Source organism: Varanus komodoensis, unplaced genomic scaffold (genome assembly GCF_004798865.1).
Source record: "Varanus komodoensis strain SLA01 unplaced genomic scaffold, ASM479886v1 scaffold1, whole genome shotgun sequence".
Classification (NCBI taxonomy): domain Eukaryota; kingdom Metazoa; phylum Chordata; class Lepidosauria; order Squamata; family Varanidae; genus Varanus; species Varanus komodoensis.
The window spans coordinates 135,246,706-135,274,157 of record NW_025335268.1 but is presented as its reverse complement, the minus strand read 5'-3'; the positions used below and the strand labels follow the sequence as shown (position 1 = coordinate 135,274,157).

General features: G+C 43.6%; 1 protein-coding gene across 2 annotated transcripts in view; it reads left to right on the top strand.

Moving 5' to 3' along the window:
- The first annotated feature begins 977 nt into the window (after positions 1 to 977).
- The window catches only part of RHOC (ras homolog family member C), a 29,270-nt gene continuing 2,795 nt past the window's right edge, over positions 978 to 27,452 (top strand). Inside the window, exons 1-3 of one of the 2 annotated variants that reach the window (XM_044447303.1) lie at positions 978 to 1,084; positions 24,252 to 24,409; positions 25,821 to 25,941. In XM_044447303.1, coding sequence (XP_044303238.1) covers positions 24,254 to 24,409; positions 25,821 to 25,941 — 277 coding nt within the window. In that variant the 5' untranslated portion in view covers positions 978 to 1,084; positions 24,252 to 24,253. Of the gene's footprint in view, positions 1,085 to 1,304; positions 1,527 to 24,251; positions 24,410 to 25,820; positions 25,942 to 27,452 lie in introns of those variants that run through there. The other variant, XM_044447312.1, reaches the window with a different exon arrangement.

The window sequence follows — 27,452 nt, the reverse complement described above, 5'->3', positions numbered from 1 at the left end:
TGTCTAAACTCAGAGGGAAGAGGTAATTCTGAGCACGGGAGGGGAATCAGATCATGTCCGTGTCCCTGCGGATAAAAACATCCAGTGCTATCTCTCGGCCAGGCCTGGCTCTACTAAACTTTCGCATGCTTCTCTGCCACTCAGGGGCTTCTGCCTGGCGCTGAAAGCTGTCCTGCCGACTTGTCCACACTCCCACCACGCGGTCCTGGCATCATGTGCCCGAAGGCTGGCACACGGCTACCCCGTCCATGCCACCTCCTGTTCGGCCACGAAGCAGGACCTCTGTTTTAAGTCCTGCCCAGGGCAGACGTGCTGAACTGGAGAGACTTTCAGTTGTCCACGCTAACTGAAGCCCCGTGCACTGCAACGCGCCCGCTCGGAGAGGCTTCCGCCCGTCGCCTGGCAGCCTCGCGGTACGTGCAGAACGGCCAGCGGGACGCCCGCGATCGCGTCCGTGACGTGGGCGGCTGCCTCGGGTTGCCAGGCGGAAGAAGCGGGCGCGCCACGCCGCGCAGAGCGATCCACGGAACTTGGCCCCGCCGGCGGGACTTCCCGTTGGAGAAGCGCAGCGCCGCCCGCCGCGAAGGCGCGACGTCGGTTGCCGTTCCTCCAGCGCGGTAAGCCCCGGCGGTGGCTCGACACCTCTTCTCGGGACGCCCCTGCCCCGCCATCGCGGGTGCGCGGGTGGCTGCTTCTCCCGAGGGGACCCCTCTCCAAAAGGGACGTACTTGGCGCGCCTCCTTTGGGGCACCCCCATTTCTCCGTCAGGGGCTGTGAGCCGCGGCGCCGAGCGAGCGGACGGGCTCAGCCGCTGTGAATCCGAGACTCACGCAGGCTTGGCGCAAACTCGCCCACGGAGGCGGGTGGCTGCCCCTGCGCACCGCTCGCCGCCTTGACCCGGCCCCGGCCCCGGCCCCGGCCCCTCCCCGAGGCTGGGCGGGGCGGGGCGGGAGGCGGCCCCAGAGGCTCCGGCGATCCCAAGAAGCGAGTCCGCTTCCGCTGGTTTGTCGCTTGCGCCAGGCGGACAGACGGACGGGGAGGCGAGGGAGCAAGCGCGCGTACTCGGACCTGACTCCGCATAAAGGTAGCGCAGTGACGGGCCAAGGGGGCGGCGCTCTGCTTCGGGGGTCTTCCCCGCTAGGGCGTCCTTTGTGGGTGCCGCGAAGTAGCCTGGCGGGAATAGGAGAGGAATGGGGGAGTAGGAGCGATGCGAGCGGCGAGGAGAGAAGGTCTGCAGTGCCGAGGGTTCTCTGGAGCCGTGGGTGGGGTAGCTGTGGCTGTCTGGGAGCCGCTGGAGCGGGAGCTTGGGATGGACTCCTCTCTCGTCGTCGCAGGGCGCCGTGTCAGTCTCTCTAGACGCCCTGGAGCTCAAGGCCATTCATGCCGGCTCTAAGTCAGTCTTAGGAGCTTGCCTGGTAAATGGGCTCGCCTTACTCCCACGTGAGCGCAAGTAGCCTTAAAGTGCAATCCTGCTCATGCCCACTGAGAAGTAAGGGCTCAGCGAGTTCTTTGGGGCTTACTCCCAGGTAAGTGCATAGGAGTGCTGCCTCGGCGTCCCCCCTTACAGCGTTCAACGGGGCTGTAGTACATTTGCAAGGAAGACAGTTAAAAGGGGAAAGGGAAGGAGTGATCCTTTACCTTTTAGGCCTGAGCTTGTAGGTGGCAAATCGGGAGATGAGCCTTGTGGCGTGTGGCTGTGAAACCGTATCGGGGTCACTGGAAGCTATAAAGGAGGGGGAGACACTGGGGAGAAGACTTGTTTGATGCGTTGTTCCTGTGGTAGGTGATGCTGGGCAATGGAAAGAATCAGGTGCAGTTGCGGTGGCTTTGTAGGTGGGTAGAAGGTAGTGAAGTGTCCTAGGCTGAGGTGGCTGGCTTGCAGCGAAGAAGAGGTATCCTTAGTCGCTTCACTTTTAACCTGACTCTGAACTGAGTGCCCATCAGTCATTGAATAAAATTCCCTCTGGAGCATACATGTTAGTGAAGCAGATCTGGATGGAATCAAAAAGCAAAGCAAAACAAAACAAAACAGAGTTTTAGCTTCTTTTAAGATGTTTCATGTATCTGCCCTTAAGTCATCTCTGATTTATGAGGAGCCTACAAATGAATTCCCTCCAAAATGCTCTGTTCTTGATAGCCCTGCTCAGTTTTCATTTATGGAACCAGTCCATCTCATAGCTGGTCTTCCTCATATTCTTCTGCCTTAGACTCTCCCTAGCAAGGTTGTCTTCTTCAGGGATTCTTGCCTTCTCATGATGTGTTTGAAGTGTGAGAACTTCCGTTTTGCCATTTTTGCTTCTGGGAAAAGTTTTGGCTTGATTTGATCTAGGATGTATTTGTTTGGCTGTCTCTTGGTTCAGAATATTTGCAAAGCTCTCCTCCAGCACCATGTTTCAAACACCCCATGTTCCAGCTCTCAGTTTTCATCACTGTCCAGCTTGCACACCCATGCATAGGGAATACAACGATGTGAATTAACTTGGCCTTTGGTCTCCAGTGAAATGTCCTTACATTTGATGACCTTTTCTAGTTCTTTCATTGTTGCCCTTCCAAGTTCCAGTCATCTTCAAATTTTTTGGCTGCTGTCTCTCTTTGAATTGATAACTGAGCCAAGGTATGCAAAATCTAAGCCGTGCAAGGGACAAAAATGAACATCATTGTAAATATGTTTTTACAAAACACTTTTAAAAACTTCTATTCTAAAGCAGGTGCAGGCCCCTGATCTGGATTAGAACCCTAGCATGGCATATAGGGGAGCCTTTAAGATCAGGATCACCTCCTCACCTTGTTTGCTTATGAGAATGGGGGAGGCACAGTTGTCACTCTAGTGTGGCGACTATGAAAAAGGAAAAATCCACAGACATACTTAGAAAGGAATAGAAATAGCAAGATCATACTGTCCTTATGCAAATATGTAGTGTGACCACGCCTAGAATATTGTGTACATTTCTGGTACCGTACTTGAAAAGGTTGTTGTAGTGTTGAGGAAAGTGCAGAAAAGAGCAACCACAAGGATCCAGGAACTGGAACAACTTCCCTGTAGGGTAAGATTACAACATCTGGAATTGCTTAAGTCAGAAAAGTCATCAGTGAGGGCTGATCTCACAAGAGCTGTACAACATCATGCATGGTGTGGAGAAAGTAGATAGGAGACGTTTTTTCCTCATGATACTAGACTACAAGTCATGGGACATTTGGGACAGAAAAAAAAGGAAGTACTATGGAATTCACTTCCACAAGATGTGGCAATGGATGGATTTAATTGGGGGCTGGTTACTAGCAGGATTACTATAGCTAGCATCAGCAGCAAGATGTCTTTGTAGACCAGCTGCTACAAATATTGGCTCTTGCACTCCTGTCCTGGGTATAAGCTTCCCATGGGCAGCTGGTTGGCATGAACAAACCTCTGAACCAGATGGATCCTTGGCCTGATCTTGTATGGCTCTTCTTATGTTAGATGCATGTCTGTTCTGATCTCAGGGCTCTTGTAGGAGAGCATTCAGCCCCAAGAGAGCAGTCACTGATAGGATTTGGCTCCCAGCGCCTTGCTTGCCAGTTTCAAGGGGCAAGCAGTATATTTTGTATGGGAACAGTGTACACGCAGGTCACTCCACAAGGCAGGGTTAACATTGACCCACAAAAAGATTTACTGTCTGTCTTTTTTCAAAGTGGCCCAATTCAAGAACACAAGGTACCAACCAGGCATTTAGGAACATCCTCATGCTTCAGACCCAGCTGGGGATTCAAACCAGTTTTTCATCTTGAAAAGGCCACTGGCTTTCCTGAGAGTCACCCATCTGGTCTGAGCTTGAAAAAGGTAACCCTAATCCCAGAAGTATTAGATTTCAGTTCTTCACTCAGCAATGAGTAACCCTGATCTGTGCACATGCAAAGGCATTCCTTCCTTTGTTACCCCATGCTGTATTAGGAGCTGCAATCCAGCTTTCTTAGGTATTTTTGTACCACCATTCAATCATATTCCCAGGACACAGTTTTAAATTAGATGCCATCTTTTTTCCCTTCTCTTCATTAGAGGAAGTCTGCTCTTCACCTTTTTGTCTCTGGTCTCCTTTGACAGGAATTGGGATGGGTTGACTCTGTCAGGAGGAAATCACATAAAAAATGTGCTGCTGGTGAGTAACTGAGGGTGGGTGGGAGCTCTTGCAGATGGAAAGCAGTGAATTATGTGGCAGAGGATGAGAACAGCAAGCAAAGAACACATTTCCAAGCTGCTGCTTGTTGTTCTTGTGCATTCAGATACACCACCCGTTGGTATTTTTTGTTAGTGTTTTTTCTGACTACTAGCATTAGAGTTTTTGGAAGTACACACGCGTTGTCTTACATCACTGAGGGTTGAATGGGAACCGGGTTTGAACCACACTGGCCTTTTCAGTTCTCTGTCCTTTCATTGTTGCAGCAGTGTAGCTGTTGCATTTCCTTGTGTAAGGGCTCCTGACAAGCTGCCTTTCCGTATGATGTGGACAGTGATTCCCTGTGTCCTTTAAAAGAAAGCAAGTTATCTCTGCTTGCTTAGCTCACTTTCAAAGTTTTATATTGGGGTGGGAACTGGGAAGGAGGTTGTGTTAATAGCTTAGGAGCAAGGAAGCATTCCAAAAGCATGACTAAACAGTGTGCAGTGTATGTTCCCCCCCCCCCCCCCCCGGCCCCGGCCATACCCTCTCAGCCTCTGTAATCTGACAGCCTGGTCCTTTGGATGTAAATCAGTGCCCCTAAATCCTGCCTCAGCCTCTAAGAAAACTCCCAGTGAATATGGCCGTTGCTCTGTCCTGCTGGTTCACAAAGGTATTTGTGACTGGCAGATGTTTTGTTGGTGCTGTGGGACTCCAGCATATCTATTGGTTAATGGATAAAAGCCAGCCTTGTACTCTGGAATAAGGGATTCTCCTCCTCCCTCTTTTGTAAAGCAGGCATTAAAAAGACAGCTATTTGAAGGGGTTTTTCAGAAGGTCAATGTCTAGGGCTGTCAGAAGGCATTGTGCTGTTATTCTGTCTTCCTTAACATTTTTTTTCTTTTTTGGTGGAAAGAAAAATGATGGACGAGGTGGTGGGAAAACACAGGAAGGTTACAAATGGGAGATGATGATGATGTCTGGATCTCCCGTAAAATCTCGTGCTTGAGGCAGGCTGATTGCACAATAAAAGCCTCATCATGGAGTCTCTAGCTGTCTGCTTTAACTTTCATTTTAGATGAGCCTCATTTTCACTTTATGAAGAAGCATCTTGTGGCTTCTGAAAAGATTTTCAAGTAGTTTTAGCTTGGGATCCTTTGAGCCAATCAGTCTGGAGCATCATCCAGCAGCAGCATCTCCTGCATGAACCTGATTTAAATGAATTTAAGCTGCACAAGTGTGTTTTGGTTAAGTCCCATCCATTTCAATGGGACTTATGTGGGGGAGAACTTCTGGGGGAATGTGCTACGAAAGACAGATTTTCAAATGTTAAACTGATATGGCTCCTAGTACTACCCAACAATTGCTCTTCCTCTGTAAGCTACATGTAGACTTGATTTATTATTCTTTGAGGCAGAGGGCTAAGGGCATTTGTGGGTGTATCTCACTACATTCTGCTCACACTAGCAGGTGCAACATAGTTCACACAGGGGCAATTCTGAGCTTGTCCTTTTGGATCAGTTGCTGCTCAGTAAGAACATGATTACTTGAACTGTTATAAAAAGGTACTCTAAAAGTAATTTAGTGAAAATTTTAAAAATAGCAAAACGGGGGAACAGAACTTAGGAAAAGCCATGCAGGATCAGATGAAAAGTCCATCTAGTCCAGCACTCTGTACACATGGTGGCAAAACAGCTGCCCACAGGATCCCTCAAGTAGGGTGGGTGCAAGAGCTCCTCCTGCCCCAGCTCCTCAGCAATCGGTGTATGCAGGTGTGGTGGAGGAGGAAGCACAAAGCCAGCCAGGCTAGCGGGCACTATAGCTCCCTCCCTCTTGCATCTGCTCCGTCTCCTTTTAAAGCCATCCAAGCTGGTGGCCATCGCCACTTACTATGGCAACAAATTCCATAGTTTAACTATACAGTGTATGAAGAAGTACTGTCTTTTATCTGCCCTAAACCTCTCCCACCAATCATCTTCATGAGAAGATCCTGGGTTTGAGTGTTATGGGAGGGGAAGAAGAATGTCTTCTTCTCTTTTTCCTGAAAATAAAAGTAATGTTACAAAATAACATTAATAAATAAAATGAATAACATTTAAATTTATACAATGAAAATAACAGTGTAAGCACTGAAATAACATTAATTTAAAAAACAGATTTTTAAAATCATGTTTTAAATTGCACTAAAGCACTTTCATTGTGAGTGCCATTACAAGAAAAGCAATATACTGTTTTTTGAAAAATACGTAATGGCAGTGTAATGCCAAGGACAAAATGATTTTTTAAACTTATCCATCCAATACAATGCTGTACAATATAGTCCTATAACTCTCAAAAACAGAAGAGTGAATCATACCCATGGAGTTTGTTCTGTACCAGTCTTTTATTTTTTAAGATTGGATTTTTGAATTGTTTTATAAATCTGGCTGTTAGTTGAACAAACACACAATGTCTGAAAGGAGACAGAAGAGTCAAAAAGAAAGCACAGGAAACAACAGTTTGGTGATGTCATGTAGATGCTCCACAAAAAGTGAGTGAAAGCATTGTCTAGAATGTCTCTCCTGGAGTAAGCACTTCCCATGAAAATACCCTGAAACACAGCTCATTCTACTTTCCTAATGAGCCTTCCTTGAAATTTGGGGGAAAGAGAACTAAGAGCATGCATCATTCAAGAAGTACTCAAACTGATTGTCACCCAGAGCTGTGAAATCCCCCTTTTTTCTGTTTCGTTTTCTGTGAAAGGCTCCCCTTTTTCTAATTTTCCAGTTTTTTCCTGAGCCTTCTGGCCTCTATAATCAAATATATTGCACAATGTTCTGCATGTTGTAGAGAATTATAATGCCACAAAAGAACAGGGAAGTATCCGTGCTCACTGAACCAAGGGCAGTGATAGTAAAGCCTGGCAGAAACTTTCATAGGCTGCAGTATAACAACATTGCCTTTACTGTATATAGCAGAATCAACAAGGGTGTGGAAATGTATCCTTTTTTAAGTCAGAGATTGTTGCTAGATGCTTTTAGCTTGCTTCTAGGACTTGTATGTGTCCTAATTTGAAATGTGTATCATCCGTATACATCATGCAACATCAAAATCAGATGTGGATAGCAGTGAAACAGAGCAGTCTTTCTGATGGTGGTTAGGGGGATTTTTTAGAAGTGCAGCTGCCCAAAATAAACATTGCTTATCTGCATCCTATAGAGAGTGGAAGCATCAGAACTGCAAGGTTGAATCGGTGCTTTTTTCAGTGTGCTGAGTACTCTTGCATCCTGTACAATGTTGCCTCTCCCTCTTCCCACAGTTTGTTCACAGGGAGGTGCCTGTCACTGCTGCCAAATGTACCATGTCAAACTAAATGAACAGAGTGCTTTGAATCATATTAAGACAGCCCAAAAGAGCCTATTCTGCTTTTCTAAAGATTTCTTCAAATCTGTATAGTTGTCTGAATCTCGATAGAGAACTCCACTGCAGACCTAGTAAGTGAGCAAAGGACTGTTTTCTGGTGCTGGCATTCAGAATGTTGCATGAGAAGCTCTGGGGACAAGTAAAATAATCAGCAGCATCATTGCTTTGCCAAGATGAATGAATGTGGCCATTGTCTTCATTGAGAGAGAAATTATTCCATAATCTGACTGCTGTGTAAATCTGGGAGAAAAAAAGGAGCCTGCGGTTGAATGGTGTGTATTTGTTTTTGTTTTACAATTTGGAATTTGGCTGTTGCACATGGTTTAACTTTGCAAGGTAAAGTGTAATGGCACCCAGAGATGCTAACTGAAAACAATCTAGCTGGTTTTACTCTCCTGAAAAAATAGCTTTTGCTCTTCAGTTTTGTTGAGTCACTTGTATTACCAGACTCATGTGATCGCAGAGCTAGCCCAAGACATTTGCTGCCTGTGGCACCAAACAAGGTGGCTCATTTGTTCCCATTCCATGTGCAAACGCCAACCAGGCTGGTGCTTGAATCTTTTTTCAACATGGCTGATGGGTGCTTACAGTTTTCTCCACTTGCTGCTGCTTGTATGCTGAGGATGGGGAAGGTATGCTGCTGTGTCTCGAACTTCCTGGTGTTTGAGAAAGAACAGGCTAGTCAGTCTCATGCTGACAGATTTCCCAGTTAAGACTTTGTAGCCTAAGTGCTATAAATGGTAAAACAGGAAGCATGAATAGTATATCTCCTTGTTTTTAATTCCCCTTACTGGGCATTGTCCAGATTATGTCATCATCCTTAGATACTTAAGGGGAGAGGGCTATAGTTTGACACGTTAAGAAGGCACCAGATCAGGGAAGGCTAAGTGACTTGACGTGGGACAGGAGTGGTTGCTGTCCTTCTGGATCCAGAGTTCTTATAGTTATTCTGAAAGTTTTATGCCTTCCTTAACAGATTACTTTGCATTTTCTTTCCCTGCAGTTCTTTCTTTCAGAGTAATTACTTTGCATCACAAAGTCCCTTTCAGTATTGCAACATCAAAAGAAGAGACAGAAAAATCTCTCCCTACTTTTCTTTCTCTAATGACTGCAGTGTATGCAAGAAGTGTAACGTGCTTGCAAGGGAGGGCCTAAGACTTGGAAAGTCAGCTTACCTCATTCTTGGTTTTTAATCTCCACAGCACATTACTGTTACATCTGGCAAAGTTGCTTTAAGCAGCACCTTCTGTGGTGTAGTGAAAGCAGGGGCCACAGGGACACAGCTACATTAGGAGGGACACTGATGTCATGTCCCAGCCCCAAAATCCCCTGTTCCTGCTGTGTTTAGATGCAAACTAATTTCCCCAGCAATAATATATTGCTCCCTGTTGTAATGCAAATTAAATTTAGATAGCTTGCTCTTCAATAGACAATTAAGACCCATTAACTGTATAACAGACCTGCTTCCCATAGAGATGAAAACTGCTTAGAGTGCTACCTGTAGGGCTTCCAAATTCTGCTTCTGAAAATCACTCAGTTGAGGATGATGAAACTAGTGTCTTTGTAAAAAAAAAAAAAACCCTCCTCTGTAGAAGACAGAACAGTTCAGCCTCCATGGTCACATCTCAAAAATCTCCTATGTGTTTGACACCCCTAGGAATCCAGAGTTAACCTCTGCCAAACTCCATGTGATCCTACTTTCAGCTTTATTTGACAACATGCTTATTCTTTTTTCCCCTTCTGGTGCTTATGTACTACTAAGTTTGGTTCTGGTCCTAAGCACCAGAATTAAAAACAATTTAAAAGGCAATGAACTGCACACGCACACTCACGCTATCTTGATACCAACACCTTAAGAATTGTGTGAGAGTTCAGGCTACCATTACGATGTTGTTCTTCACATTTCAGCCTGACCAGCATATGTGCTCCAGGTGGCAGTACAAGTGTGTCAGGAATATCTAATCGAACTCAAACATCCTCCTCTGCTTGCCCACCCAAGAGGTCTCCTAAGCAACATTTGATGAACATTGTTCTCCTGCATCTAACACATGCTTTAAAATGTTGGCATATATGCAGTATCATCAGTCTTTCTACTGATCTTACATTTGACTGTCAAGGATAAAGGATCAGTACTAGAAGTCTACACAGTGGATGAGAAGGAGGCTTGCTAAGCAGGAATCAAGTACAGCTTGCTTTGACTTTGGGTGGAACAATTTACCAAGGTAATATTGAGATCAGATGTCAGCAATCAGATGTCAGTACTAAAGTTGTGGTAGATGAAAACCAGAACCTTTTGCGTCTAATTGCTTTCCTTGTCTTGAACCAATTTTTCCAGTTTCCTTTCAACTGTACCTAAAATCTGAGATTGCAGTCCAATATTCAACTCTCTCTCTTTCTCTCTCTCCCTCCCCATTTGGAATGCTCAGTGTATGATATTGCCATTGCTCATTGATTTATCAGTTGTTTTACAGTTGATTTCAGCTTTCTAATTCATGTTCTGAATTTGGAAGGTTTACTTTTGTGCATATTCCTCTGTATATTGTGTCTTTTCTGAATAGATGCCTTGTTTGTTCTTCTTGTTGTCTTTTCCATTCCCTGAGCAGAGGTGTTTGCCCTTTTGGGTTTTTGCTGTTGCCTCTGAAATTACATACTCAAGTTCTGTTGTCAATGCAGTATTTTTAATCCTGCAATCCTATGCATGTTTAGACTAAATAATGCTGGGAGTTGTAAGCCTTTTTCTGTCTAAACATGCATAAGCTTGTGTCTTAACACAGTAGAGAGTCTTGCTTAGTAACTGGGGCAAAGAAGAAAAGTATTTCCTTGATCATCATCTGAGTAAATTTACTAAACAGCTTTTATATGCCATCCACTTTGGGTTCGGAGGGTGACTTGACAGCTCTGTTGGGTTTTCTTTTGGAAAAGCTTATGTGTAGCCAGAATTGCATGCATTTGAGAGGCATGGTGTTTCTATACAGGGATGAAAAGTAGGTTGCCATTTTGGACTGCTAGCATCAAATTTAAAGGCAATTAAAATAGTAGCTTTATTAGGATCAACCAATATTTGCAAAGTAATATGTGAACTGCTGAGTAGCATAGAACTCATCTGCTAAGCTTTTAACCTGTAAAGGGTTTTTTCATTACCAGCTTACCACCTAAATAAACCTCAGTACCATCAGTAAGTCATGTTCCTCACTTCCAACACTACCTAACTTAAAAAAACAAAGCAAAACAGAAGTGTTTCTTTGCTTAAAAAAGAGTTCTTGTGACCATGGGTTTATTTTACTGTCCCCATTATCTCAACAAGTAGATACTCCTTGCCATGCATGAGTGCGGGGGTGCAAAAACCCCTTGCAGCCTGTGGGTCAGATTCCGTTTCCGTGGTGACCAGAACCACAGGCAAAATGGGGCAAGGCAAATGGATCAAGCGTATTTTAGTTTAAAGTGCTTAATTGTAGTAACGAATCCTTGGAGTGGCACTTCAGCCTTTTAGAAGGGTGCAGGGGTAGGGATGTGGGGGGACTGTGTGAAGCTATGAAGCCACCAAGTGACTGGTGACTGGGAGGGAGCGCATGGGGCAAGATGAAGGGCATGTGACAACCGAGGGAAGTATGCAAGGCTGGTTTGGGACTTTTGTGCACCTCTGCATCCAAGCTGCAGCGGGATGAGCAGGCTTGCTGTTTAGCTATTGTACGTAAAACCAAGAAGTTAATGATCTGCAGTCAGGAAATACGGCTGAATCGCATGGCGTGATGCACAAGGGATTGGCTGTTGCAAGTTGCGCTGGTTATTGTATGCCAGGCAGCGGGCTTTGTGGCTGAGAGCAAGTGGACCTGTGGTCTGGCCAAGGTATGGATTTGCTCTCTCCCTTTTCAGCCCCATTCAGCTTTGCGCTCTCAGATTATGGAAGGCCTGTGTGTCTGTACCCTTCCCAGCTGAACCTCACCTGCCCTCCCAGAACTGTGGTCTGCTTTTGTTGTACATGACAGCTTCCCTCTTTTGCAGACTCTCAGGCAACGAAACTAGGATGTTTATTCAGCTCTTGGTGGGCCATCTTTAACGGCTGTTGTGACTTTCTGACCTGAAAGTAGCACAGCTCACCCAGACTTGGCCTAGAGTCAAAACCACTCTCGAGATCCCTGTGTGTGGGCATATCTGAAAGAATAGGAGTGCCCCCCCCCCACACAAAGTTCCACTGTCTCATGTATGGATCTTGATCTCTGACTCATCTTGCCAAAAGAGGATGGTTACTGGTGTTTACAAACTCACCCACTCACCAACCTACCCACACATACACACCCAGTCTTGCTTTTTGTCTTATCTTTAGCTCCAACAACCAGGAAGACTGAAAAGGATGGTCTGTTATTTCCAAATTTACATTTAATGGGAACAAATAACACTTCTAAACAATTTCCCCTAGAGTGTTAAGGCATAGTGACTGCAGAGAAAATAAGGCCTGAACTGACAGCTGAAACACAAACTTGTATTGCTTCCCAAGAAAGAAAGAAACCACCCTGGTAGCCATGGACTATCCGAGCAGCAGCGGAACCATTCCTTGCTTTGTTATAGCTTGACTGTATATATGAGGATATTTCCCTCCCTACACTTTAGGTCAAAGTACTGATGGCCTGGGATGTGAGTTCAGCATGTCGTGTCACTTTTAAGGTTAGCTGTAATGGAACAAAGTTCCTGTGATGCACTGGAGCTTGTAATTATGTTGAAAAATGAACTAGTGTAGCATAGCAGCCAAGAGGCTGAACTGTGAACCAGGAAGTTCGTTCAAAAACATATTTATGATGAGTTTAAAGTACTGTAAATACTCTTTCCTTCCCTTAATTTTGTCATCACAGCAGCCCTGTGAAGCTGACAGTGTCTGGGCCAAGGTCACCCAGTTATATTCATGGCAATATTGAGACACTAATCACTAGAGCTTTCAGTTCTGCTTCTATTGAGAATGAAGACTAACGTCAAATGCCATCAAAAGCTAGATGTTTAAAATATATTTATGGCTGCTGAAACAGAGAGGGTGGGTGTTTGACTGATTCCCAGGGCAAGAAGTAATTAAGACAAGGTGCCATGACTGAAAAGACCCTGCTGTATGTTGTCACTTGCTGTGCTGTTGAATATGGGGACACATCCTGAGCAGTGCCTTTCACTGGATAGAACTGAGCCACAGATCTTTGTTTTCCTTTCATTACTTACTGGGGAAGTCCTACATGGAAGGGTAGCATATGCCTTCCATCACCAGTCCAGTTGGAATAACCCATATGCAGCACATCTAGAGCTCTTAGGTAAAGAGAGATAACAGGGAAAGGCAAAAATCTTTCAGCTGGCATTTCATATATCAGCTGAATCCAGAACCAGCTTTGTTCCCCCTTTATAGTTATATTTCTTTTAAAATATTTGTAGCCTTCCTTTCAGGGCAGGAGCCCTCCCAAGGTGGCTTACAGGCATGAAACTCATTGAAATATAAAACAGATATAGTAATAAAACTGCCAATGTTCATAAAAACATCACACACCAATAAAAAACATCTGGCCTAGGTAGTACTAAAAATCTTTAGTGCAATTGCAGTTATGTCTTAGAAATACAGGGATCAGGCTTAGTTCTCGCATAACACTGCCTTCAAAATGTGCTTAATCAAATTCTGATTCAGAAGAGGAAGGCCAGCATCCACAGCTGGCCAAAAATCATGGTGAGCCTGGGGCAGGAAGACTAACCCAGGGATAGATACTCCAAAGGTCCACTGGCGCTCTTCAAAGGGCAGCTGTCATCGGCAGGGTCCTGTGCAAGCTCAGGAGGAGCAGCTCTTGCCAAGTAGCACTGACACTGCTTCCTTCTACCAATGATGAGGTTGGTCTCCTGTGTTCAAATGACACAGCAGCCTATTTTAGGTACAGCAACCCCTAGCCCAAGTCTTGGGTTATGCCCTGCAAAAAGCAGTCTGGATTCGGACAATGCACAAACCCACCCTGGCAAGTTACCAAGGCGGGGCTGCCACGCTGTGAGAACCCGGTCCTTGATTTAAATCACTTAGCCTCAAATTAGCCCTATGGTCTGACTCAGCATATGGTCACTTCCTATGTCTCTAGCTCACAGAACAGCAAATGCGTAGCATGTCCTTTTTCCAGAGGTATTCCCAACCCCTCCTGAGTGAGGAATCATTAAACCCAAGGGAGATTCACAACCGCAGTGATGGCAGTTGCTGCCCCACAGTGACTGGTCAGATGACTCCAACAGTGCTGCCTAAAATATGCTGTACTGTTGTAAAGCCTGAAATCTCTCAGAAGAATGAGATCAGCCCAGGTTTCTTGTGACCAAGACTGATGTGATTTCTGTACTTGCTAACAGTGTGTGCTGTCTTTGTGTGTGAGTGTATGTGTGTCCCCCTCCAGTGTCCTATAATTTTCAAATGCTCCATCATGAAATGCACATTGCACTTTAAAACACATGTGTAAGGTTGTGTGAGACATTTGTTTGCACTTCCCAAACCAAAACACAAGTAGGAACATAGACTTTTCTGAAGTTTGTAGGCAGTTTGTTAAAAGAAAAGTTTGCAAAACTGTGTACCTTTGAAAGAGTATGTATAAAATACATATGTTTGAAAAAGTGCAAACAAAATCGTGTATACAAACATATATGATTATTTGTGCAAACTTTTTAAAAAATGACTTGTCTGGTTAAGAGGCAAGAGAGAATGAATTTAGCCTGGAGGAAATGCGAACTTGATCAAAACTGAGCCTGATCCCTTATCTGATCCTTCATCCAAATATGAGTTGTGTTCTTCATATTGCAATTGTTTGTTGCAGTTGCTGCAAGATGAATTTATTAGGAAGGCAAGTCAGCAGCCTGTTTGTCCTGTTGGCCATTTTTATTTATTTTTGCAAGTTTAGGTATGGAGCAAATAAGGAGGAAGAACATCTACATTTTCAGTAAGCGTTGTATGAGAAAATCTCATTGGCCAGAGTTCTGCACTAAACCACAGCAGAGGTATGTCATGAGATTGGCTTAACAGGAATAATCATTACTACCTTCAAGGGTGGAGTTCCTTGAAGATGACCTGTATTGCTCTTAAGCTTCCATGCATACAGCTGAAACTGACTGATAAGTTCCTAGCTGTGATCAAAGGTCTCATTGTGGTTCAGTCCTTAAGGTTCCCAGAGTGAGTCATCCTTGACTGTATAGGTTAAAAGGCCATGGACCTGGCTCCAAGATCCTGGTCCCATTCTTATCAATGTTACATGTCAATAAAATGTTGACACACTGGTTGCCCTTAGCAGCCTGAGGGTGGTTTCCACACTCCATGCATGCAGGATTAAGCAGCAAGAGATGTTCTACAAGGAAAGTGAGCTTTGCTTGCACTGTGGCTCAGGAGGTTGAGCAAAAATAGCGTAACTTATACCAAGAGTGAACAGTAATTCAGGAACTTATTTTACGTGTAGAAGCTCTAACTCTTCTCCATCCTTGAGGAGAAGTTTCAATGGGAGCAGTGTCATACTGAACCTAAGAGCATCTCTTTGTCTTTTATCCCTTTCTCTGGTACCCTCCAGATGTTTTGGGCTACAACTCTTGGCATTCCTGTCCATTGGCCATATTGGCTGGGACAGATGGGAACTGAAGTCTGAAACATCAGGAAGGTACCAGGATAGGGAAGGCTGACCTTAATGTTTTCTCCCAAATAACTGATGTGATGGCTGGTGTGGGAACACAGGTATATATTTTTTTTAATTCAGATGATGCGAACATGATAATGCTTCTGAACTGATAGTTACAAGCTGTCTTTATTCCCAGGAATGAATGTGATCTTACTGGCACATTATTGGCCACAACTCTTATTATGGGGTACTATAGCAACATCACCTATGCCATTGTACTAAATGGGTGACATTTTTGACCACAGGTATAGTGATGTGAACTGATGTAAGTACCAGAAGATACTCTTAAGCATTAGCTAGTGGTCCAGCCTTGATCTGATTTCAGCTGCAGGCTCCTGGAGAGTCACAGAGTATCTTGCTTTTCAGTATCTTGAAGGCTGGTCTGGACATGGAATTTATTCAGCCACAGTTTCCATTGCTGTCTGTCTCTGTTTGAGCAAACATGACGCACACTGCCAGCAGACTTCCTAGTGTGTCAGTGGCTTCAGTGCTCATTTGCATGTTTCAGACTTTATAGGACTTTTAGCAAGTCAGATCTGTGTGTTGTTTATCCACCCAGCAAGTACGCCTCTGAGTTCAAAATTGGAGTAACTGCACTGAAGGGACCCCCAAGTCTGTCTTGTCACAACTTTGCTTCACATACTCTGTGCATCCAAGTAGGTATCCCCTGCAAAAGTAGTCTTCATGTTCTGGTCTGAAACCTACCTCAAACCCCAATGCACAGCATGGGATCCACTTTTTAATTCTTGGTGGCAGCTAGTGTATGAATCAAATGGTCTGATAGGAGAAGGATATATCAGGATATAAATGCACTCAGGATATAAATGCAGCTCTCTCAGCAGGCTAGTTCCTGTGTGTCTTTTGCAGATGTTTGTGTGTGTGTGTGGAGGGGGCAAAGGTATTTACAAGGCTGATTTATAATGCAGGTCTATCTCTGTCCTTGCATCTCTCATCTTAACAGATACTTCTGGTGATGCTTACTTTAGCTTAGAGCAGTCTTCCGCAGACGGATGCCTTCCAGATGCTTTGGACAGTGGATCTCAGCAGTCCTGACCACTGGCTGCTGTAGATGCAACTGAACGGAAGTCCAAAACATGTGGAAGCCAGCAGGTTGGGAATGGCTAGGTTAACATCCAACCCACCAACTGAAGATGAATTTAATTCTCTAGGCTATTTATTTATTTATTGGATTTTTAGCCAACCCAATTAGCCACATGGCTGCCTTAAATAAATTAAACATCATTTATCTCTTCTGATTCGATATACTGTACTATAATGTCTTTAATACAACTTGGTGAGAAACAAAGACATCAAGTTCCAATTTCTTTGGCTTTTGCATTGTATTTATGTGATTTAGAGAACAAGTGGTTTCTTTTTGTCTTGTGTATTCTCCCTCATGTTTTACTCTTCTGGAGTAATGTTGTAGTACTTAAGAGATAAGGAAATCTCCCTGTGTAAAGAATGCAGCTGTTATTCTGTGAATTTTGATCACAGTTCCTGGGGGGATGTGCATTTGATTTTTGAAAGCAGGACTGTGAAAATGGAGGAGGAGGAGCAACTGTGGGTGGACTATTGCATCCAACTTTTATAAGCTCACAGAAGGGAATTGCTCACAAGTTGAAGGTATACTGGCTCAAGTAACTGGATCAAATGAAGTTGTATTTCATACCAATCAAAGTATGTTTAGATCAGTGCAAGGCATCTAATGTTTGTACCCTTCAGAAATTTTGCACTAGCATAAGCCTAAAATAAGTTTCAGAAAACACTTTTATTGAGCAAACTGTTTACATAGATGGCAAAAGTGAGACCCCTCATTAGCTGATTTCTTTCAGTAGGCTGGAGGAAAAGGGTATAATGTTCAGTTCTCCAAATTTAACTGGCAGCATTTAAACACATGTTCCCATCTGTCTTATCTACCAAATGCAGGCTGAATGTCATGAATAAAATATTTAGCTTCTCTTGGCTTTGTTTCTCAGAACAGGCTGCTTGTCAATATGGATATATTCTGCCTTTTTGAGCCTTACTTTTTGGCTAATCATTGAGGTTGATATCCCTTTCCACTATATGCTTCCACGTTCAAAGCCATCAGGCAAGGTTGGTTGATGCAGATCATGTGAGAATGCCAAGGCAAAGGGTTAACTTGGCTTTGGTTTTCTACATCTGCTTTTGCAAGAAGATGTAGAAGGCTTGAGGGGGAGTGCTGGCATTTGTGTAGTCATTTACACCACAAATGATGTCATTTCCTTCTCACTGCATATCTTAATCTGTAAAATGATCAGCTCATCAGGATTTCCCCTAATTTGGAATGCATCAGTTAGAGACCCTGTTAGACAAAATTATGGTGAAATATATTTCTGGTGCTTGCTGAGCTCCTAATGTTGAACAAGTTTTTCAAGACAAGAGCAAGAATAAAAGATGCATCTCCATACCTCACCTCTTTGTGCTCTGCTTTTTCCTGCTGAACAAGGCTATCCACAAATGACCCTAGGACACAGCAAAAGCTATTGATCACAAATTCATCCACTCATGGTAGGGCAGGTAACATGACTCAGGAGCAGGATATAAGCCAGGGTGGTTGGCTTGTCTGGGAATAACTGTGTTTGTGGCATCAGTTTCTGTCCTCAGTTCCTAGACTTACTGGATTCTCCTTGGATTCAGCTTTACGGAGGAAGGAAACTTCAAGATAACTTGAATGAAGAGGAACAGCTTGCCTTGATCATCCTTCAGATTTGCTGTCAAGGGATATATGGTATATTCAGCAGGCATGTTGAAGTCCAGGTCTATGGAACACACCTGGCTCTTTGGGCCTCCTCCATGGCAACACCTCTTTCCCCAACCCTACCTTTTTCCCCAGCTGCCAACTGTTTGGTCACTTCCTGACTTTTACACAGACCTAAGAGAGGTTTGCTTCTCCATCAAACAGTGATGTTTGCTCTTCAGTGCTGATCCTTAGCTCTGGACCACACAGTCTTAAGCTAGAATCCATGGCATATTATAAATTGAGTGTGTGTGTGTGTGTGTGTGTGTGTGTGTGTGTGTGAGGTTGACAAGTCTTTAGCCTGCCATTAATGTCAAACATTTTCAGTGTTTGCTGAATAAGTTGCAGTACTAATTTGGAAGCATCTTGGGCTTTTAGTGGTTCTCCAGTTCTGTGCTGTAAAACACCATCTGCTTTTACTGTCAAAGTAAGATGCAGCATAGACTTCACCTTAGGGGCTGTAAAAGTTGTACTGAGGCCGCCCCTGGAAATAAAAACAGCTGGGAGAGGAGTGCAGTACTGCACGTCATGTGGGGACTGGGTTTGCTGCAAGATGCTCCAGATGCCCTGCCCTGACAGCCCGTTCGCTTCAGGCTGAGCAGGAGGGACATTTATCACTGACCTGCTGAACAAAATGGGAGAGAACTTTAACTACTTATTTGAGCAGAATCTAATTTCTGCATTAGCAGCTAATTATGATACAGGCTTGATTGTACTTTGTCCCTTGCTTTTTGCGTTAGTGGAGAAGTTGGGATGCGTGCACAAAATTGCCATGAGAGCACACTGCCTTCTGTTGGAGTAGCTTTTCATCTTAACCACCGTACTCTGATTTTAAAATAATAACATTAAAAATAATTGTTAGTTATCGAGCAGACCTCAAGTCAAACCCAGCACTGCAGTTCAACATATGGTTCAGTGTAAAATGGTTACAGGCTTTATGTGTGAGAGCAATGGATACATGCAGTTGCTGACCCAGCCAGGTTCAGCATGCCTTGAGGCCAAAGTCCAGAGCCCAGGGGAGGAGGAGAAGAATGTTAATTATGCTTCAGAACTGAAGTAATACACATGGCCATCTAAAAGGGGTAGATTTTTGGTGATTACCCAACAAAGGAATACTGCAGTAAGCGTTTGAAATGTTAGAAACCTCTTCCTGGAGGAGTAGCAAACCAAATTCTTGGTTCTCTAAAATTTATGCAGCTTGAGAAAGGTTTAAACATGTTGTGTGAGTTCTGGAAAAAGAGTCAGAATACTAAAGGAAGGATCTTACTAACCCAAGAGAGAGCATACTCCCTGGATTCATGGCCCATTTATAAAGTTAGTTTTTAACTTCACAACAGGTAGAATGCATCTGCTGTATTACTGATCTCATTTTGTTTCCAAGCACTTTATTTAGACTTGCATAACTTTCCCAGTTTGAAATGTGCTGATAAGAATGCATTCTGACCATCTTTACTCACGTCCCTTACTGGCTGGGACCCAAGAAAGTAATCCCATGTGGCACAGAATGGTTTATTGTATATACAGGGTGAAATGCTGCTAGAGATGAAGTGTGGTTGGAATTTGTGCTGGGAATGTGCTTAAACACACATCCCTTGGAATTCCCCATGGCTTTCTTTGAATTCTTTTTGTCTGCTGACTTAAGCTGACAAATGGCGCTTGAGTCCCTTCCCATCTCTCTCTTAGCTACAGGCCTTTAACAGCTGCATCACATCCAGAGATTCAATAGGTGCAGATATGTCATTTCTCTCATATGAAATTGAAATGATGGGGGAAACTACATCTGTTGAATCTGTGCCTGTCAGGCAGCTGTTAAATGGCTGTTTCAATAAAATGATAGTGAAGTTATTAACAAATGAGAAATTAGTTCAGTTGATTTTTTCTTTCTGGACTTATCCAGTCCGCACTTCCCGTCTTTCAGCAAATGTGGACGGGGTAGAGTACTGAAATCTATATTTCTGCAAGCTTTACGATGTGGTTTGTCTTGGTCAGCAGTGGGTGAAGATGCACAGACAAATGTACATTTTGGGAAACAATGCATAGAAAAGGCATACATTTGAGAAACATGAGTACAAAGCTGAATTTCAGAAATGTGTGCTTTAAAAATATTTGTTAGAATGCATACATTAGGGAGAGTGAGCACAAAAGCATGAATGATTGTATGCTTGTGTTTAACAACCACAAGCATATGTGGAAAGCTATGAAATGTGCTTGACCTTAAAATTTGACATTCTCTGCAAAGACCAAGATTGACACCCACTCCTGTTGACGAATAGCACTGGTGCTACCAGTTTCTGACTGTGTAGATAACATTGTTTCAAGGCGTTCTAGGAGCAACTAGTGAAGACCAAGTGCATGCTTTGTACAGTGCTTGTCTGTGATCTTCCAGAGGATTTAGGATGCTGGAAACAAAAGGTGTTGGCAACATTTTTTAAGAAAATGATTTTCCCGTTCTGGATCTTGAATAGTTTCTGATGGTGAATGTTGAGAGCCATTGTACTAATTCATTCCTTGCTGGGACAACTTAGAGTGTGTGCACACATGGACATGCTCGAGAAATGAGAGTTCAGTTAACACACTCATGTTGGTAGTTGTCTGAGAAGTAAGAACAAGAATACAGTTCTACTTGACTAGTAAATACAGAGATACAGATTTCCCATAGCTTGATTGCAGAATGAAAAAGCAATACTGAAACATCCTTACATTTTGAAATTCAGCTTAACTATGGGGCTTCAACTCCAAGTCTTCTGTTAAACGGGGGAGGGGCTTGCAGTCCCTGCTTTAGCAATATGTAATATATTAACTACATGGGGGTGGGATGGGGGAACAAAGAACCATATTTGATGATAATGGCATCACATTTTAATATCCAATGCATAACAAAGTAAATGGCTAGCTAGTTCGTTGACTGGAAAAAGACTGGACTCTAAAGAAAAAGTGCTCTTAGGGACGATGATCTCTAAAATGCGAGTCTGCTGATGGAAGAAGGCTGCAAGATGTCTCTTCCCTGTCTTTCAGATGTGGTCATCTGCAACAGTGTTCTCGGTTTTGCTTCAGTGAGATCCCTTAAGTTGACAGACAAATTGCCACCTAACCCACCCTCCCCCAAAAAAGCTTAGTGTAGATTTGATTGCTTTGCATCTTAGTTCCCGAATATGCATAATAAACAGAAGATGTGCTGTCCAATTTTATCTAAGGTCCAAGAGGGAATATGCTGAAGCTGGTTCATTTGTGTGCAAGTTCCTTTTGCACCACAAAAGAAGCTTTGGACTGGCCCATACAGCATTCTGCTATGACTGGGGGCTGCCAGCCTCCAAAATAAACAGCAGTTACCATGAATTAAACCCACTGATTTTCTGTGGTGCACATTCCTGCTTGAGAAACTGGGAGGCAGGGAGAGAAGATGTACCCTGCAATAAGCTTTGGACAACCCGAAGCCATGCAACCATGCCTCCAGAAAGTATCCTTGGCAAGAAGGCACTGAACCCATTATGCCCAGGGCTTCATTGGAGTGCTGAACATCACCAAGCATGGTGACCCCATACGAGTAATCACCAAAAGACGTGGGAAAGACTAGAGGAAGGGATGTGTCTATGCAAGAGTGTTTGCTATAGAATGGTCTATACAAATTTTAAATAGACAAAATAAAATAGAACTTTGGGCCACTCCAGACCATAGAACCCTTTTGGAAAGGACAGTGGGCCTTGGAACTGGAACTCTATGACAAGAACTGAGAACTAGTAACCAGCTTCAGCATAGTAATGAGCCAGGAATACCCAGAACATTTCTTCATATTGCAAGAAAAAAAATCAGCAAAACTTTAGCCAAAGCAGCCATGCAGAGACACTTCATTTTCTTGGATAGGGCATGACTATGGCTTTGTTTCCATCCAGTCTGCATCCCTGACAGTGCACACCTTTTCTGCATCAGATATGATTTGGATTAGTCAGCGGATGCAGCGAAATCATCGCCTTTGAAAGTAGATTATAATCTGAACTGGGACCCTTACAGAGGTTGGGAAGGTCTTTTAGTCCTTTGCTTCCTGCTGTGGTTCTGATCCAGTTCAGTCTCCGCCCCACCCTTCACCTCATACCAGCACCTGCAAACTAAACAGAGGAAGGTGCTGCCATTGACTTTTGGAGCTTTTCCCCCATTGTAGCCTCCCCTCCCCTGGGTCCTGATAAGGATTAGCGCAAGTGCATGCACACACCCATGTGCCATTTCCTTTTAAAAAGCCAGTCATTTCATTGCTATGAGGAAAACCCAGTTGGGGGCATTTTCAGATCACTGGCGCAGGGACAAGGTTCTTCAGAGTGTGGGTTGTTATTTAAAGTACAGGCTCTAGAAGAAAACTTCGAGGGTGGGGTGAATATCAAGGGCTCCTCCTGATTCAGTTCTGAAAAAAATGTGCTCTGACTTCCGGAAACTGAGAAAATGCTGCTATAGAGCAAAGTACTTTACAACTTTCCAAGTTTCAGTTTTCTGGACCTTTTTCAACTTTAAATGCTTATTCATAGCGAATCTTGCTTCCCATTACATCATTGTACTCCATCAGACTCACTTGAGGATTTCACAAATAACTTCTGCTGGACTGAAACCAGAAAAAGTGTGATGTTCCGTGACATTCTGTGGTTTTATTGCTGAGCCATACATCAGCTCTGAAATGTAACCCCGTCACTCCCATTCTCCAAGTGAAATTGGTGAAAAATCAAATAAAAAGGGGTGTATGTTTACGCTAAGGTGAATAACACTGAGACTGAATTGACATATGGAAAAGTGTTTGTGATACTTTAAAAATAAAACTGCTAAATGGTGTGGAATTAGGAAGAATTTTCAGACTGCTCTGGGTCACATTTCAGCACAGTCTTTGCAGAGTAATTGTCTGTCCATCCATCCATCCATCCATCCATTATCTGATTTCTAACCTACCCCATTAGCCACATGGCTCCCTGAATGGGTTACAGCAATAAAATCATATAAAACTATAACATTACAGTTTACAATTACAAACTACAATAAAACATTAAAAACACACCCAGCTTAATAGAACTGGTACTTTCATAAAAGGCACACCCCATTCTTAAAATACCATTAAAAACAGGTTAACCATTAAAATACTGGCACAGTAAAAACGTCTTTGCTTGGCACTGACAAGCGTATAAAGAAGGCGCCTGGTGAACCTCTCTGGGGAATTCATTCCAGAGTCAGAGTGCCATTCCTGAAAAGGCCCTTCTTGTTTCTAATGCCCTTATTTCCTGAGGAGGGGACACCCTCAGAAGGTCCTTAAATGCAGATCTCAGGTGCCGAGTATGATCATATGGGAAGAGGCTCTACTGCATCTCTTACTATTGGTGAGGTGTGCCACCTCAGTAATGATGTTAGCATGTTGTTTTCCCTAGTCAGACACACAATTCTTGTGGCTTGATTACCAAGAATGATCATAGATCCCAGGATTCATATGACTTATGACAGATGGATGGATGCCAGTTTTCTAAATGATGGTGGAATTGCTAGGCTGCATTTTTAAGCATGAGTATTCTACTCATGTTGAGTAGAATGATGAGTATTTTACTCTTGAAATTTCAGAGGTAGGCTTGGTGTGGAACGGTGGGGCAAAATCTCTGGTCCTTCCTTTCCTACCTTGCTTGTAGTGCTGCTGTTCCTCCCTCTTTGTTCCCCCACCAGGCTTTTTGGATATGTGGCTTGATATATCTAGGGGAAGATTGTCTCGTTCAAGATGGTGGTGCCCTGGAAAAAGATTAACTAGGCCCACTGCGCTGTTTTTGCTTCCTTGGCCCCATACCAGTGGCAAGGGGTATCAGGTGGGAGGTTGAGAGGAGGTAAATTTCCCTCAGGTGCACTAATCACAGCTGTGCTGGGGCCACTAGGAAAACTAGGCATGTGGGGCGTGCATCCTGCCCTTCCGCTGCTCCGTTCAATGTCTGAACACTCTGATGGCCAGGAAGAGGGAGCCCACAGGCTGTGGAACTGGCATAGCCATGCAGCTTTTAGCATTCTGTCTTTTCAATACAGTTGTGAAGAAAAGCTGTGTCTGCATTCATTCAGCGTGCCAATTCAAATGTTAACATCCTACAAAGCCCATCATCTCCCCCACCTTTAAAGAAAAAAGAATTATCCTTGATTATTTGCTTTCCATTTTTCATTCTGAGTGCAGAACTTCGATTTCCTTAATATGACGCTGTTACGCCTGGCGTGGAATAAGTATGGCCCAGTAGCAGGAGTTATGGATGACCCAATGTATGCTGTTGTACTTCAGTTTCCTAAGGAGCTGTGTTCCTTCTTTCTCTACAGCCATGGCAGCCATCCGGAAAAAGCTTGTGATTGTGGGAGATGGTGCCTGCGGGAAGACGTGCCTGCTGATTGTGTTCAGCAAAGACCAGTTTCCAGAGGTCTATGTCCCAACCGTCTTTGAAAACTACATTGCTGACATTGAAGTAGATGGAAAACAGGTATTTAGTCTTTCTCACTCTCCATCCCATTTCTGAGCTAATATATTCCTTTATCCCCAAAGGTTACAAATGACTTCATCATGGCCTTGACACTGACTCTTTAGAAATGTTGTCACCCACCTCTGTTGCCCATTGCTCAAATCTGGTCTTTTTCCTTAACTCCAGTTGATCAAATGTATGAGCTTTTCCTTGAAGGGAGGAGGGGAGGGGAGGGGGGATGCAGCTGAATGACTTGGCCTTGTCACCTCGTAAACTTTCTCCTGCAGAGGCATGTCCTGATTCCTTTAAACATATATGATGCACCTACTTCTAAGTGGATATGCAGAGACTTAGAGGCACATTAGCATAGTGGTAGCGCACCTGCTTTATATGCAAGAAGTCCCCAGTTCAATTCTCAGCATTTCCAGGTAGGGCTAGGGAAAGAATCTTCTCTGAAAGCCTGGACAGCCATTGCTCCCAGTCAGTGCCAGCAATACTGGGCTAGCGGAACTCTATAATGCAGCTTCCAATGGTGGAACTCTATAATGCATGTGCCTATGGAAAGACATGATTCTTACTATAAATTGGTAACAATTGAATATTGGTAGGAGGCAAGTTTTGGAATTTCCAGCCCTGCTTATCACTGCAATATAGTACCCAAAAGATTTTCCAGAATGCAACCTGGCGCCTGAATGGAAGAAATTTCCCCACTCCCATATTATTCACCAATGGAACAAACACATCATACAAAAATGGGGCAACTGGTATGGATGCAGTTAAAATACACATGGTTGCCCTACACGTCTAGTCAATCCAAAGTCTTTTCCCATTTGTTGCAAAACATTGCACAGCTTATCTGTTCATAGTCCAAATTGAAGACTATGAAAAATCTACAAGCGGGAAATTTAAGCCAGGTCAGTGTTTTAAAGATGCTAACTTTTTAAAAGAAAACAATACATCAGTTCATGTGTTGTTCTGGTTGCCTTTGGAGCAAGCTGCTCACAAGCTGCATCCCGCTTTCCTGAGAACATAACAATGCCTGCAGTTAAACAATTCCAAAGCAGGTTATGGATTTCATATTCTTATTTTCTCTCTGTGGCGGCACCTCTTGTAACTTGCCATGCTGCATTGCTCAGAAGAGATGTTACTGTCTTTGGACATGGCCTCTCTTTGACAGTTTTATGATCCTGTAATAGACTTTGGCAGTGCCCTTGAGGATAACCCAGCAAAGCAGCTCCATAAAGCAAACTGCATAATGTCAATAATCAACTACTGGGCTTGGATGCTTAATTAGGACAAATGTTGCCTTAGAGTTGCCAATAAGTTGGGGTTCACAGTGTGTTTGAGAGAAAATGGGTTATTCTCCTGTTTGCTTCAGTCTCTGCTTTCATCTGTAGAAGATGTGGTTATGTAACCTTTTCACTGTCTCTAGGTGGAGCTGGCTCTCTGGGACACAGCTGGGCAGGAAGACTATGACAGGCTGCGACCCCTTTCTTATCCAGATACAGATGTTATCCTCATGTGCTTTTCCATTGACAGTCCAGACAGTTTGGGTAAGCTTATGACACTCTAGACGTTTGGGTCATGAATGACACTGACCACATGACACTGTTCATTCACCTTGGTGACCTACCATTAAAGGAAGGGTGAACTCTTAAATTTTATTTTTATTGTGTACTTTGAAATCACAATGAGAACAGCAACAAGAGAGGAAAGAAAGCAAAAATAAAATGCTGTGGTTTTCTTACATGAAGTTTAAGTAATCTGTTACAATGAACGCATGTATGCCATACATCCCTATATATTTTTCATGAGGAAGACATACTGCTGTTATTAAAGGTAAATATACATAGACTTCAACAAATGAGGAATTACAATTTAATGCCACAGTACATGTTTTGCAAGTTCAGTTAAAATCTTCTTTTCTTTAAAATCTCTATCAAGTGGATGGTTTGGCTGCTTGCAAACCTTTGTTCTTACTGGGAAAAGGCAGGGGACTGGTGCTTTGGAATATGTCATAGTGAGAAAAGGGCATCAGTTCTAACTATGCATTAGTTTCTAGGGCCTTTTGGCAGGAAAGGTACAATATGGCCTGATCTTGGAAGATAGCTAGCATTCCAGAGGCAAAGAGTTACTGGCTATGCAATGGCCTATACCAGGGGTTGGCAACCCATGGCTCCAGAGCCACATGTGGCTCTTGAATCCCTCTGCTGTGGCTTCGGAGCCCAAAATAAGCCTCACAGCCGCTGATCTGCAACCGAGGCTCCGAGTTACAAAATACCAATAGGTGATGATGAGGCATCCACTCAGGAACGCTGTGCTAGCAGGTTAAGTAAATTGCAACATTGCAGGGAAAGAGTGGAACAAGCTTCCTGCAGGCTCTCATGTTACACAAAATGCTGCTGAAAAGATTCTCTTTGTCCAAATGTAATCTCCTTCCTCTGAATGATAAAAGCTGCACTTGGGACCTGTCACAGTTCATAGCACTTGACTGTTTATCTGTTAATCAGTCACTAAACACACCTATATCTGTGACTTCCCCTGGTTGGCCAACCATGGATAAATTGAAGAAAAAAAAAGTTTCTGAAGAAAACCAAATGTGTAATGATACGTGGGTAGAGTCATTTGCTTTTACTGCTGACGAACTTATGGGGTTTGCTGTTTAATGCATGTAGCCCTTTAGCACTGACTTTGACTCTTCAGGAAGCTGTTCTCCTATTCAAAATATATGAAAGGAGTCCTACTAGTTTATAATGTAAGATTAAAAATAACAGTTTTGAGTGACTGAACAAGAGCTGCAGCTAAATCATAATGAAGATATACATAACATTAAGGTAAAAAACAATATATGCGGTGTTGTCTTCATTTTAGATGTCAAAAGGGTTTTGCGGCTCCCGGTGTTTTCTTTTGTGTGGGAAATGGGTCCAAATGGCTCTTTGAGTGTTGAAGGTTGCTGACCCCTGGCCTATACACATGGACACATGCCGTAAAAAATGCAGGGGTTGGCAGAAATTCCAATTTAGGGCTTTCAAGGCCCGAGTCCGAGAGAGGAGTCTTTTCTATT